This window comes from Crassostrea angulata, chromosome 4 (genome assembly GCF_025612915.1).
Source record: "Crassostrea angulata isolate pt1a10 chromosome 4, ASM2561291v2, whole genome shotgun sequence".
Lineage (NCBI taxonomy): Eukaryota > Metazoa > Mollusca > Bivalvia > Ostreida > Ostreidae > Magallana > Magallana angulata.
The window spans coordinates 28912533-28925950 of NC_069114.1; the positions used below are offsets into that span (position 1 = coordinate 28912533).

At 35.9% G+C, this 13418-nt stretch overlaps 1 protein-coding gene and 1 non-coding gene across 2 annotated transcripts; one reads left to right on the top strand and one right to left on the bottom strand.

Moving 5' to 3' along the window:
* Positions 1–9172: 9172 nt before the first annotated feature.
* On the bottom strand, positions 9173–9256 carry Trnal-cag (transfer RNA leucine (anticodon CAG)). The gene has a single exon. It is a non-coding gene; the product is annotated as a tRNA-Leu (tRNA).
* A 213-nt stretch (positions 9257–9469) lies between these two features.
* LOC128182604 (interleukin-1 receptor-associated kinase 4-like) lies at positions 9470–13282 on the top strand. The gene is made up of 2 exons (XM_052851327.1): positions 9470–9759; positions 9987–13282. Exons 1-2 carry the CDS (start codon positions 9542–9544, stop codon positions 11377–11379), a joined length of 1611 nt encoding a protein of 536 aa, XP_052707287.1. The 5' UTR covers positions 9470–9541; the 3' UTR covers positions 11380–13282.
* Positions 13283–13418: the final 136 nt, after the last annotated feature.

Below are 13418 nucleotides of genomic sequence, written 5' to 3' on the forward strand. Positions count from 1 at the left end.
ATTTGGGAACTAATTATATGTCCTTTTACCTGATAATTTTTCCCCATTTCGTTTAATCCGTTCCAGTTACATGCATCGTTTTACAATCAAATTTGCATTAAAACAGACTCGTTTTAAGATAAACTACATGTAATTGCAAACATATTAAGCTTTATGCTATGTGTGTAAACATCTAACTATTCCATTTCTGAATTTGTTGTCTTAGACATAACCAAAAAAACCCCCATTTCTTTGCCTTTAAACTTAATTGGTCTATAAAAGATTAGTTGGTGTTACCTGTTTTGAAAATACATGTAGCAAATGAATAAAGTCATGTATATGTATCACTAATAGATTGAAGTTATGAAAAGGGAATTAATTGATATCAATATTGGTTTTGTATATATACAAGATATTGTATACACAAACATCACTGTACAATTTTAATGACTCGCCGTGGCTAGACAAGGGCTCATTAAAAAAAGAATTCCGAATCAGTTAATGGTTTCTTGTTTTACGTGTGTTTTTCTATTTCCAGGAAGTGAACAAGCGTTTTTGGAGCAAAGATCAATGGAAAGCGACGCAATGTTTGTAAACAAGAGACAACGATTTGCCGTGATCAATCAAAGAACACGTGTATTTATTCATAATCCGTGAAGTTATGGCGGATGGTCCCCGATTCTGACGACAGGTGGAGCATTAACGATGACAGAGGAACATTCCTCCGCCACAGTAAACACTTGAACATCCTACTCTGACCGAACACTCTGCACTATTCGAATCCAATGCCACACTGCGCATGCTCCAACTTTGTCCTTTAGTTAATTTTTTTTTTAAACTGGAGATACAACTAACGTACAATTGATGATATATAAATGCGGTCATTTGGTAAAAGGATAATTCCCATTTCATTATAAAAGTTACATGTTTTTCATATGGAGAAATAAAAAAAAAAAGACTGTTTAAATTCATCACTTCTTGCGCAATTCTTTTTTCTATTGTCTGATAATTTCAATGACTTGTACTTTAAGCATATCAACGGCAGCTGCTAATCAACTAGCCGGCTTATTCAGATTCTTTACAAATGTCAAGAACCATAATTTAACAAAAATAAAGCAGAAATTTTACTTTTTATTTGGTTACTACAGTACATATTAAAATAACAATTAATGCGAGCACATTAATTATTTGATTATTACGCATTTGTGTCGTTTTATTTAAGGTGTAATTTGATGTTTAAGATATTTATAATATTCATACTTGAAACAGAAACTGCGGAAACTTACAGTTGTACAATGACAGTGCGTTTTTTTCTTTGAAAAAAAGAAAGATTTGATGTATATTTGTTTGATCTCTAAATAAATGTAGTGGGGTAGGGAGAAACATGTTTTTAATTTCCAGGTTTTTGAGGTTGGGAAATTTCGTATGGTATGTGGTCTACCAAAGTAAAGCGTTGTTCCATTGTTTAATTAGACTGCTTCTCCGATGTTTGATTAGTTTAATCCGTCGTTTGGACGACACAGTGACTCTTGTGTAGGCCAATTGTCTAGTTGATTGTGATTTCTTCAACAGCTTTTTGTTTGATCCATTGGCTTACAAAGGGAACTAATCCATTATGTTTGTTCCGTATACCAGACCAATCGAACATGAGGAAGCGCCTTTATGAGTTGTTGTTTATTTCATGTTTCTTTTTAATTTGTGTAGATAAATCAAAGACCTAATTTCAATTTTAATGGTAATTAGTAGTGCAATTTTGTTTTTAAAAAAAATAGAATAAAAAGGTCAACGGCAATTGCAATGCAATTTGTTTTTCAGAACGTAAGGAAAAAGTATTTTAATTTACGTTACTTTGTAATCATTAATACATGCAGGACTCTTCTTTCATGGATATCTTGGGTCCGCTTTTTATGCACTTATTTAACATTCCCATACGAATTATAAAACACTATATTTTATTCATTAGAACACAGACTCGCTACCCCGAAGTTGATCTAAACGAACCTATAAAAATTAAAAATCTACGAAAGTTGGCCCCCGCGAATTTTACTGAATCCTAAGTGCTCTGAATTGTGACAGGTGATCAGTAAGGTTTATTGCCACCCTCACTTCGAACGTTATATATATTTTCGGTGTGGGAAAAAAACTAAAATGACATCCGTTAATGGGGACCTAATCATGTTCTGACGATCCCAACGATTTAAACGCCTAAGCGGCCCCGAGCAGACGGTCAGTAGACGTGCGACTTCCGTTGCATTCAATTGAAAGAGAGGTAGCAAGGGTCGCTTGTGGCATAGAACATAAGTTATCTTGTGTTGCTTATATGATATATTGACAGCTACATAGCAATTTACCAAAAAAGGGAGAGAAATTATATTTTTTATACGAGTACGGTGTCATAATTGGTATTAATTTGTTATAAAACGATGGTTAAACTGAACAAAAATAATTCAAGTCTCCCAGGTGTTTGTGTAGTTAAGAATTAAGATGATGCAGCCAATCAGAAGATTAAGGTTGTTATTGTGTGCACGGCTAAGGGAGTCGTCTGTTTTACTTTAAAATCCCAGTCTTCCGAGACTTCTTGACATCCCGTTATGTAATTTCGTAGGTTTATACCTGCGTTATCAATCCTGTTTAAGCATTCAACACAATCCTCCATCAGACACACACTTAACGGATGATCACAATATCAATGAAAATGGCGACATCGCATTGTCTCCGTTCGAGTCCTTACCCCGGCTGAGTAAACACGCCAGACGCGCACACAAGTGGTCCCCAATCGTTTTCACATTGCAAGGTATAGAATGCAGAAGCCATCTGGAAGGTCCTCAAGGTTTTTGCCAAATTTGAAGATTTATATACAATTTAAGAGGAAAAGAAAAAACATTAGGACCAATTTGACAAGTGACACACGACTATCGTAGACGACAGAGAAAAGCCAAGAAGATGACAGTCGCCTGCAAAACCATGGAGAGAGAGAGAGCAGTAACACTACAATATCAAGAGCACTCGATGCATTGTCCAATTAAATAAAATGAAAATTTAGATATTGATGGCGCGATGTTGAGAATGCATTATCTTTAGAGACAATCTTGGTTCATGGTTTTGTCTGTCTGTATGGTTAAGTGGTGTATGGGTGAAGGTGGTAGTGGTGGTGGTGGGGGGGGGGGGGGGTAGCGCTCTTAAAATGGGATATCAACATCCTGACAGGGCATAATCCTCTGTAGTCAATTGAACATTGAATTGCCTGTCGGTGGACGTATCGGGGATATAAACACACAGTACGACATATCCCTCATTTTCTCACCTCTGTGACAGGCGCCTAGCTCCGAAAACTCTCCGCTGTCTAAATGTTTGTTCTAACACTTAAATCTGGAGATTTGATTACTTGCCTTCACAGCGAGTAGATAGCAGGTGTCTACAGAAATTGCTTCAGTTGTTTAACTGAGAGCTCCTCCAATGCAAGGGGGCGTCTATCTAAAAGTTCCAGTGTACGTGTTTGCTATAATGTAGGAGATAAAGTTTTAAATTCAGCGAAACAATTTCATTTAATTTCAAAAAAGTTTCTCTGTTTATGATACAATAAGACATGCTTTTCATAGCATGAAAAGATACCAATTTGTAATGTTTGATTTAAAAAAAATATATCATCCTTTAAAAATTTAGAATTCTTTTTTAATGTTTATATTTTGGTTGCATGTATATAATATTTGTATTACTTTGTCTGAAATACTAGTAGACATGGTTAATAGATGGGCAAATTGTCGTCGTTTTTGTTGATGGCGATCATTTTAAATTGTTTTGAATTTTAAAAAGATTGTTATCTACAGAATGATTCGGCAAATATCATGTTTTGGTTTTTGTTTTGTTTTTGTTTTGGTAAGCAAATAAATGATGGTCAATTTTATGTGTTTTATAAAATATTTGTATGTTTTCTGTTGATTCTTTACCTCGCTAAAAGGATAATCCGGTATAAGTGGACCGGTAAAGGTTCGATTTGGTTCCAACTGCATACTAATACCAGTAATCAAGATAGCTGCTGTTATGTTCAGCAAAAAGTGAGGAGATTTGCAGCCTGGTAAATTCAGTACTATATTGTTTTGTGAGATCACACACCAGATATCAAACTCCTTTTCCCCCAGAGGAATATTTTTTTTACTACCGATGAACCCCGATGAACGAAGCTAACAGTTTCAACAAAATGCAAGTTTATCTAGTTTGATTTTTGTTTCAAGGACAGAGTACCCAGTTTTCTTGGTTCGAGTACTGGTAAACAGTACACCTTGACCGATTCTGGAGTCATTTAGATTAGGTACGAATCGGCCGAGGTATGCTGAATGACGAAGTACCGTAGACGCATTTTGATTTGCGCTGACGTCATACTTGCGTATTAACATAGAAATCCGGGACATCTTAACGTAACATCATAATAGCTACAAGGGGCCGCAGTTTTAACATTCCTAAGTCAGGGCGTTTTTGCACTCTAACCTATTTGCAAAATACCCGTCGACGTACTAATCTCTCCAGAGTGCCTCCAGGGCTGCTAATATTTTTTTTCGCTTAACCTATGCAAGATTTTCAACTCGATATCAGGATAATTCCTTTAAACTGTTAATCTTCTAGCCTGCTATTGGCCGATTAATCGGCCATTTTATCACTGTTATCTGCAGCATCATCGACATTTTGATCTGTGTGCCATTACTGAACGCGACACACCAGCGATGACCGCGCGATATCGCGACAGAGGTGACATTTTACCTATAAGTCCAGGCGTTTTACCTTCCGTGTTTTTATCGCAAAAACAGACCTTGGCATGCTTATGATGTGATATAATAACAGTAATAAAAAAACTGAATATTTTAAAAAGTCGAACAATGAGGTCGATTATAAACATTGACATAATTATTCAGTTTTTAGAGAGAGAGAGAGAGAGAGAGAGAGAGAGAGAGAGAGAGAGAGAGAGAGAGAGAGAGAGATATTAAAGGACATTTTTCTAAAGTATGGGACAGTATACAATGTTTTCCATACAAAATTCACCGTCAACTACACTTGTACAATAAACTACCCAATGATATTGTCGACGTAACCAAAGCCATCCAAGTTATGTAAAACAAGCTTGTATAATGCTTCATATACTTAATTCTTTGAAAAACGCAATTTGTTCCGCTTTTCAGAGTGTAGTTTATCAAAATAATAAAAATTAAAGGTCGCTTAACATAGAGATAAAAGATTAAAATATTAATCAAACCTATAAACTTGTTTCATGTAAACACCAACACCCCCACACCCCCACAAAAAAGATCAAAACTTGTAAAAATGACGTTCAATTGCTTATGACCTTCAAAAATTGACGTTTTTAACAATTATTATTACAGTGATATATTAATTTTAATAAGTAAACATCATATTTAATATACATTTTTATGCAGATATCGCATGACTGTTTCCTGATCAAAGTACTGAAAGATAATGATTATATAAATAGTGCCTGTTTGGGAGGGTAACAGTTGAAATTGACACCCCGAGAAAACCATTGTCAACCGACGCGAAGCGGAGGTTGACAATGGTTTTCGAGGGGTGTTAATTTCAACTGTTATCCTCCCAAACAGGCACTATTTATTTTGTTATACTGAATGTCTTAATTTTTAAGAAAATTTTACTGCTTTTATATAGGAATAACGTGAATTCTACAGCGAACCGGACGCGCATAATTTTCGCGCATGTAACATTTTTTAATGTTACCCGTTGCTAAGTGCGTTGCTTACGCTGAGGGTAATAGAAAATATTATTAACTGCGTCTTAACCAATCAGATTTCAGTATTTAACATGAAAGTATAACAATAGTTTTTGTTCACTTGTGCAGATGTGCTATTAATAGTAACAATTGTTTTGTCTATTAATAGTAACATTTATGTTTTGTCGACCTACAGCCAAAACGTTGCTTTTAGCAAAGCCCGGCAAAAAGGTATTATATACTTTGTCGGATACCCATGACCAGTATAAACTACGGTTCCATATAACTGAAGATGTTGTGTGTTGCAATTTATTCATCAAAAATTTAAATAAAACATTAACGATAAATTTTACCGTAAAAAAAGAATGTAATTAAAATACAAAATTAAATTGGTAAATTGATATTTTCCTTAGTTTTCTGCATTTAATGCTACACGAAACCTAACAGAAAAATGAGATCGACCACTTTTATGGGCTTTTGTTTTCGGGGGTTTTCTTGTCTATTTCATTTTTTGGATGTTCTCCCGATGATGTGTACAAAACAAAATTAATCAGACAGTTGCCAAAGTTGTAAGCGGAAGTTCTTAGCAGGTGTATAAAATTAAAACCGAATACGTGAAAACGTGGCTCTACTTAAACTGTTTCACTTTTTTTTTTGTTTATCTATTCTAAATTCCAGGGATAATTATTATCATGCTAAGTACTACAGTGTTCATTTATTGCTTAAGTTTGAATCATTAACATATTCTATTCAATTTTTTGTACACCGACTCGTTAGTTAATGTTTGGTATGCGGTTAAGTTAAATAAATAAAGGACCCGTGTCATAAAGCATTGTGATCAAGCGCACATACATCTTCGTGTCTCCGTCTCCTCTTGTTGTCGTTGTACCGTAGAACGGGTTTTGACTGTGTATTGTATAGCCAGTGTTTGTACATGCGTACATAACATACCGCGCGCTCTTTGAAGTCTCCCTAATGTTTATTTTGCCGCACTGCCCTCTAACGGACGCCGATATAATCGTCCGCCTGTAGTCACTCTGACCATAACCAGCTTGTATTACGACATCTACAAACACGTCTCTTGGACGAGGCAGTCCCAAAAATGAAAAGCTTTCTATCGTATCCAGGCGCACGGAATAGTTCGGCGCAGACTAATAACCGGCTGGGATGGTGTGGGAACATCGGCGATCCCCCACGCAGGCCGTCAGACCGACTGGCTGGCTAGCAGTGAGTGAATTACGTCAGACAGACTTATCTATTCATCTGTCACTTTCTGTCTATTAATAGTTCGGTATAAGAGAAAAAAGAAAAGGCGTCAACGGAGGACCAAGAGACATAACTCGTAAAACTCAAGAAATAAGTAGTTAAATGTATGCTTTCGATTACAACTTAATGCAAGAACATGAAAAATTTATCGCAATTACATTCAAATTTAATATTCATCAAATATAAATACTGCAAAAGTTTAAATGTTATCTTACCGTCAGCTTGTCCGATTTTTAATCCAACAATGAGTTTTAAAGGGAGTTAATCCAAAATGGAAATGAAATTTCTGGTCCGAGAAAAGTTCGCGAATTTCCTTGCAAACGCTAACTGTGTGTATATATACTGACCTACCCATTTGCTCTGCTATATTTATATTTTAAGCAACCGATTATATTAGGGATTTCTGTTGATGAGAAGTCTAAATCGTTTAAAATTCAAATTCCTCGTGGAGACGAGCGTCCGCCGTATTGTTGATGAAGAGGTTGAAATCAGAGGCAGACAATTAAATGTGGGCTGCGTGCATTCTGACAATGTATGGGTTTGAAGGTGCAAGGATCATTGGAAGGCGCGATAGAAAAACAAATAATGGAGCAAATTCTGGCGCTTTTATTTGTTTAGATGGTAAACAAATCTACCATTAAATCGTTCATAGACTGAAAAACATCGACACTTTGTCGAAGTGGGGGAGACAGAGCGATCGACTCGTCTCTCTCGTCTGAACCATTGACGTCCCAGCTACCTCCAAATTCCTCGCACCTGCCAAAAACTCGCGGCGCTGTTTTCTTTCCATTTCTTTTAAGGTTTTCCCTGTCTGAAGTTAATTGTTTCACGTCTGGACAACTCCTTTCATTTGCAATCATTTAAGAAAAAAAAGGAAAAGAGAAGGAAATATTTGTTTTCCAAATATACAGAGATAGAAATAATTTGGTACTTCCTGCATAGGTGTCTGAAATGTTCTCTAGTTGACATATGTTCCCATATATAAGATATACATGTATATATTTTTTTCATCATTTTATTAATGATTAAGTTACTTACTCAGTAAGAATGTAATCAAACTTAAGATTATTCTACTTTCGTATCAGTCTAAGTTTTGGACTGTAAGCTTGACCTTTTGAAGTTATAAAGTTGTAGTCTTTGAGTCCTTTTTTTTTAAAGATTGGCCTAACATGAATAAGCAAAAAAAAAACCCACATAACATGCTGACATTTTTCTGTTCATTGATATCCTAGCATGCACTAAAAAAAGAGTGTGTTTTTCTTTCTAGTTTATTTTTGTGTCTGCATGTTGCAAGTGTTTATATATTTAAAAAAAAATACAGTATAAAATATCAATCAAGCGACAAAACATACCGCTACTCACTGTAATAAAATCAAAAGAAATGAACACTTAGTTTTCTTCCGTTTACTTTTATAAAAATGAAATAATGATGCAAAGTAAAATATTAGACAATAGCCAATTGTTTCTGTAATAGAAGTTTACCTTTAAAAAGTCCGGAATATCTGACGTTTTCCTGACAAGTAAAATATCAAAATCGTTAAAACGGCCAGGAAAGCATCGGATATTTTGGACTTACCCACATAATGTAAAAAAAAACCCGTAATGTGCCAATGCTTGCATATACATGTAGAAACGTTTCAATTCGCTCGGTGGATTGCATAACGGTAGTTTTTCTGTAAGTACATGCATTTGTAAAGAATAAAAATACACCTCCAAAATCTTTTTTTTTTTAAATTCAAGGTAAAATTTGTTTCATGACTTTATACTAAGAAACGATGATTCTGTTTTATTTCTTTAATAGAAATTTTTGTGAGTTCATATATTTGTGAGTGATCAATCATCAAGGAATAGATACATGTATCTAACGTTAAAGATTAATCAAATGCAATTTAAGACCCCTTGCTTCACATTTTTCACCTTTTTTCAGGCTTCAACTAAGAATAACATCACACTAGGAACTATCATCATTTTTCAAAATATATCGACGGTTTTATTTATCGAGGGATACAGACTTTGTTTGTATTGAAATACTTTTACAGTGTACGGACATTTTCGGGAATGGTATAAAAACTCTGATAAAGGTTAGTTTAGTTTATATAACAATACGTTGTTATGCAGATCAATTATTCCATATGATATGATGTAAATATTTTCAAACCAAAATCATTTTAAAAAAAAAAAGAAAAAAAACTTTAGTGTCAGAAGTGGGATTCGAACCCACGCCTGGAGAACCAGACTGCGACCTGAACGCAGCGCCTTAGACCGCTCGGCCATCCTGACTACATACTACACTTCGATTATAAACAAAGCAAATATTTGTAAAGTTATGAATCTCATAAACCTAACGTTTTAATCGTTTATTATTGCTATATTGATGTAAAACATTTTAATTCTAGGAATTATTGATGAAAATATTAAGATAATAGATCCAATAACTTGTAATCCATTTTAAACGCCGATTGGTCTATTTTCACCTCTGACGTCATCCTGGAATTCCCAACATGATTATTGACTGACTTCCGGGTAAAGAGTGAAAGTTTGGTGCGGAAAAAACACTAAATTGAGATGTCGAATCAGGTAACAGCGGAAACTTACATCCGCAAACTCCCGTATTCTGCCATCCTAAAACTCGTAAATTTCTTGGAACCAGACCAGCTGTGGAAAAGGTTTTTGTGTCACATCCCAAAACAACTGGATGGAAATAATTTTGAGGAGAGATACAATACATCTCAGGCGCAGATGATCGAAAACAGAGCATCCAAACCTGGTGCTTACGCTACCAAGTATGTAGATAAGCTTAAACGATAAATGATTTGAGAATACTATTATATTTACATATTTTTCATAAAATTTAACCCCAAAAAAAGCCTGTTCAGCTCCTAGTTATATAATCTAATTTCTTTCTGGCATGGCCATGTGTGTCATTTTTTAACAGTAATATATGGAAGTACTTATCGGTCTGTTGCCATTACAAAAAGCAAAGATTTTCATGAATCTTTCTTTATTTCAGAATTATACTGGAAGATTGGGGAACACAGAATGCCCGTGTAAGACATCTGATCAAAGTTCTGTGTAAGGCTCGACTCTATGCAGCAGCGGATTATCTATCTGTCACTCAACTCAAAGGAGACCCTGTGCCACGAGAAGACGAACCCATTTTGTCACCTGTAGGTTCCTGCTCTCTAACTCCAAATGAGCAGAAAAATCTGGAGAACAGAAGCTTTGAAAAAAGAGAACTATACAACAGAGTGAAGGTGCCAGACACTGCCTCTGTCCAGCCGGACAGCTCAACAGATAATGACACAAGCACCACCTGTAGTAGTCAGGACTCAGCGAGACACGATTCTCTCTCCTTCGCGCATCGTCACCCCTCGGAAAATGGTGTGATGGTGAACAGAATCGAGTCCTATGACAGTGGAAAACAGAGTCCCAATCTGGATGCTGCACCGTCCTGTTCAGAGTCCTCAGAAAAACATATCCCAAAACAACTCTCCGCGGTCTACCAGCCCGGGTCTCAAGCCATCAACTTCGCAGTGCTGCAGTATCACACTAATAACTTTGACGATAGGCCAGCTTCCCAGGGCGGTAGTGTTATAGGAAGGGGAGGCTTTGGAACAGTGTATAAAGCTAGTTTTTCCAACCAGTATGTTGTGGCTGTCAAGAGACTTAAAGATCCAGAGGATCCGGTCATGCAAAAGCAGTTTGAGACAGAACTGCAAACACTTGCAAATTATCATCATGAAAACATTGTGGAGCTAGTGGGGTACTCTATCGATGGTCCAGAAAAGTGTTTAGTATATGAGTTCATGCCCAATGGCTCTCTAGAGGACAGACTCCACTGCTTGAATGGCACGGCACCCTTGTCCTGGCACTTAAGACTAAACATAGCCTGTGGAACAGCAAAAGGAATTGTGTACCTGAATGACTGTGGTTTAGTTCACAGGGATATCAAAAGTGCAAACGTTTTACTGGACGAAAATTTTGTGCCGAAAGTAGGTGATTTTGCCACCGCGAGACTCGCTCCATCTGGAAGTAGCACCACAGTGGCTTCTACAAAACTAGTGATCGGAACTTCTGCCTACATGGCTCCGGAGGCCATTAGGTTTGACATATCAGCTAAACTAGACTCCTTTGCTTTTGGTGTGGTGCTTTTGGAAATTTTAACAGGTCTTCCACCGAGTGACAGCACTCGAGAAGAGACAGACCTTTTGAGTCATGTTGTTGAGAATGTAGAAGAAAGTATCATTCCCCTTCTCGACCCCCGGGCAGGGGGTTGGTGCACCCAGACCGCTGACGATCTGTTCATGATTTCACAGCGTTGTTTGGTAGATAGAAAGAAAGATAGAGTCCTAGTCAAGGATATACTTCCTGATATACAGACTCTGGTGGCCAGATTTAGCTGAGAGATAGAGAAAGATTGAGAGCTAGAAAGAGCATAAACAATTACAGTTTCGATGTTATGAAACTTTGAATATGGTCATTATTGTTTTGCAGAATCTTGATAAATTTTTTTCACCAATGCACAGGTAGTGCAAATAGTGAATAGATCTATTAATCTTTTTTTTTTCTTTTTTTTAACAAATTATAGTTGATTGAAAATAAGAAAGCCCCTATTCCCTGAAACACGAAGATTTGCACCACAAAATTTAACTGAATCAGATAAGTAAACTTCACAAAGATACATGCACATGCGAAGGGATTCATATACATGTATATCCAACTTTGTAAAATAATATTTCCATTTCTTCTTTTGGAATCTTTTAGAGGAATTGTGTGCATACATAGAGTTTTGTGTGTAAATGGGGTGTTAAATGAAATATAAGAGTTTATCGAAACAGGTTAACTTTTTTCTCTTCATACTTTATTTGTTTCTGTGCATTTGTTAATGCAGGGCATTATTCAAGTTTGTACTTTCATTTATAGTGTTAAGGGGGGAGGGGTGTTGAACCTATACCTTTCTAGATAAGTGAAAATGCTGATTTCTGCAGTTATTCTGTTTGAATTATCAAGCTCAATATTACTAACATATCTTTACAATACCAATATGGTATAATGAAAACTACTAGTATTGCACAGACGTAGTAAGCATTGATATCTTGATTTTACTTTATATTAATCCTTGTGCCAAAACATAGTGACAAAGAAAAGTCATTCCAACAATCGTAAAGTCACTGTACAATAATGACATTGTGTATACATTCCTAATTTATGAAATATTATTAGTTCATTTAATAGTTTGCTAATTGGAATAACTAAATGATCTGTAGTACTGTAAATTCCTTGTTTTACACGAGTACTTAATTCCACGACTCCACTGTTTTGTATCAAAATCGGGAGAGTATAAAATCAGGAGCACCAATTTTTGGCTATAATTTCTTAACCCTAGTTCAAAACTGTCTGAAGAATATAAGCGTGCTTATAAAATCGGCGAGGGTTGCTTCTCGCGATTATTTATGGATATTAATTCCATGCGTTTAATTAGGAATTGATCTACAGTATCTTTGTAGATGCTCATTCAAAGGTTAGTGAAATTGATACAGCATGCACCCTGGCTACCACTTCAATCCCCAGTTCTTTGGAATCTATTCTTAATGTACAGCACCTGATGAATTGTACTAGTACTGATGGTGTATAGCATCAAGTGAATTACTATTATACAGTTTTCTGGCAAATTGTACTGGTTCTGGTAATGAAACCTGGTTCATCTGTTGCCATCTTACACTGGCAATATCTGAGCGCATTTTGTACAGGTGAACCATATTTGTTTTTTCATGTTTATATGTATGTCTATAAATACCGATAGTTTTAGAATTTGCACAGAGTTCATTTTAAACCACTGATTTGAATTTTATCTTTTAAAAAAATCCCTAGATATCAATTGTTTTCCTTATTTTTAAAAATATGAATTATAAAGATCATACTCGGATCAAAATTTTTTAGGTAGAAATTATATCCATGTCATATCACCTGGCTTGTATACTTTTTCAATGTAGGCAGTTATCAGCATTCATTTCAGTAAATGATATGTTTTATCCCTGGACTGCTCTGACAAGAGGCTAGGAAGGCCGTGGTCATTAACAGGGGGGTATGTGTTTACATGGCAACCAATACTTGGGAACTGGCTGTCATTCAGTAACTCCACCATTTCTTAATTGTTATGTATTTGTATCAGTTGTTGTTAAGTTTCCATGGTCTTGTATGTTTCTCTCCATGACTGTTAGTCATTTTTTGTAGAAATATGTAGGTATGTGGACTGGTTATCAAATGATTCATTAAATAAAAACAATAAAAGAGTAGAGCGTACAACCTTGTCATTTGTTAATTACCTGTAAGTGATGTAACAGGATGGAAAAATAATGATGGACCAGACCGGGATTTGACCCTGGGTCCCCTGAATCTCTAGTCAGGTGCTCTACCAACTGAGCTATCTGGCGCTGGCATT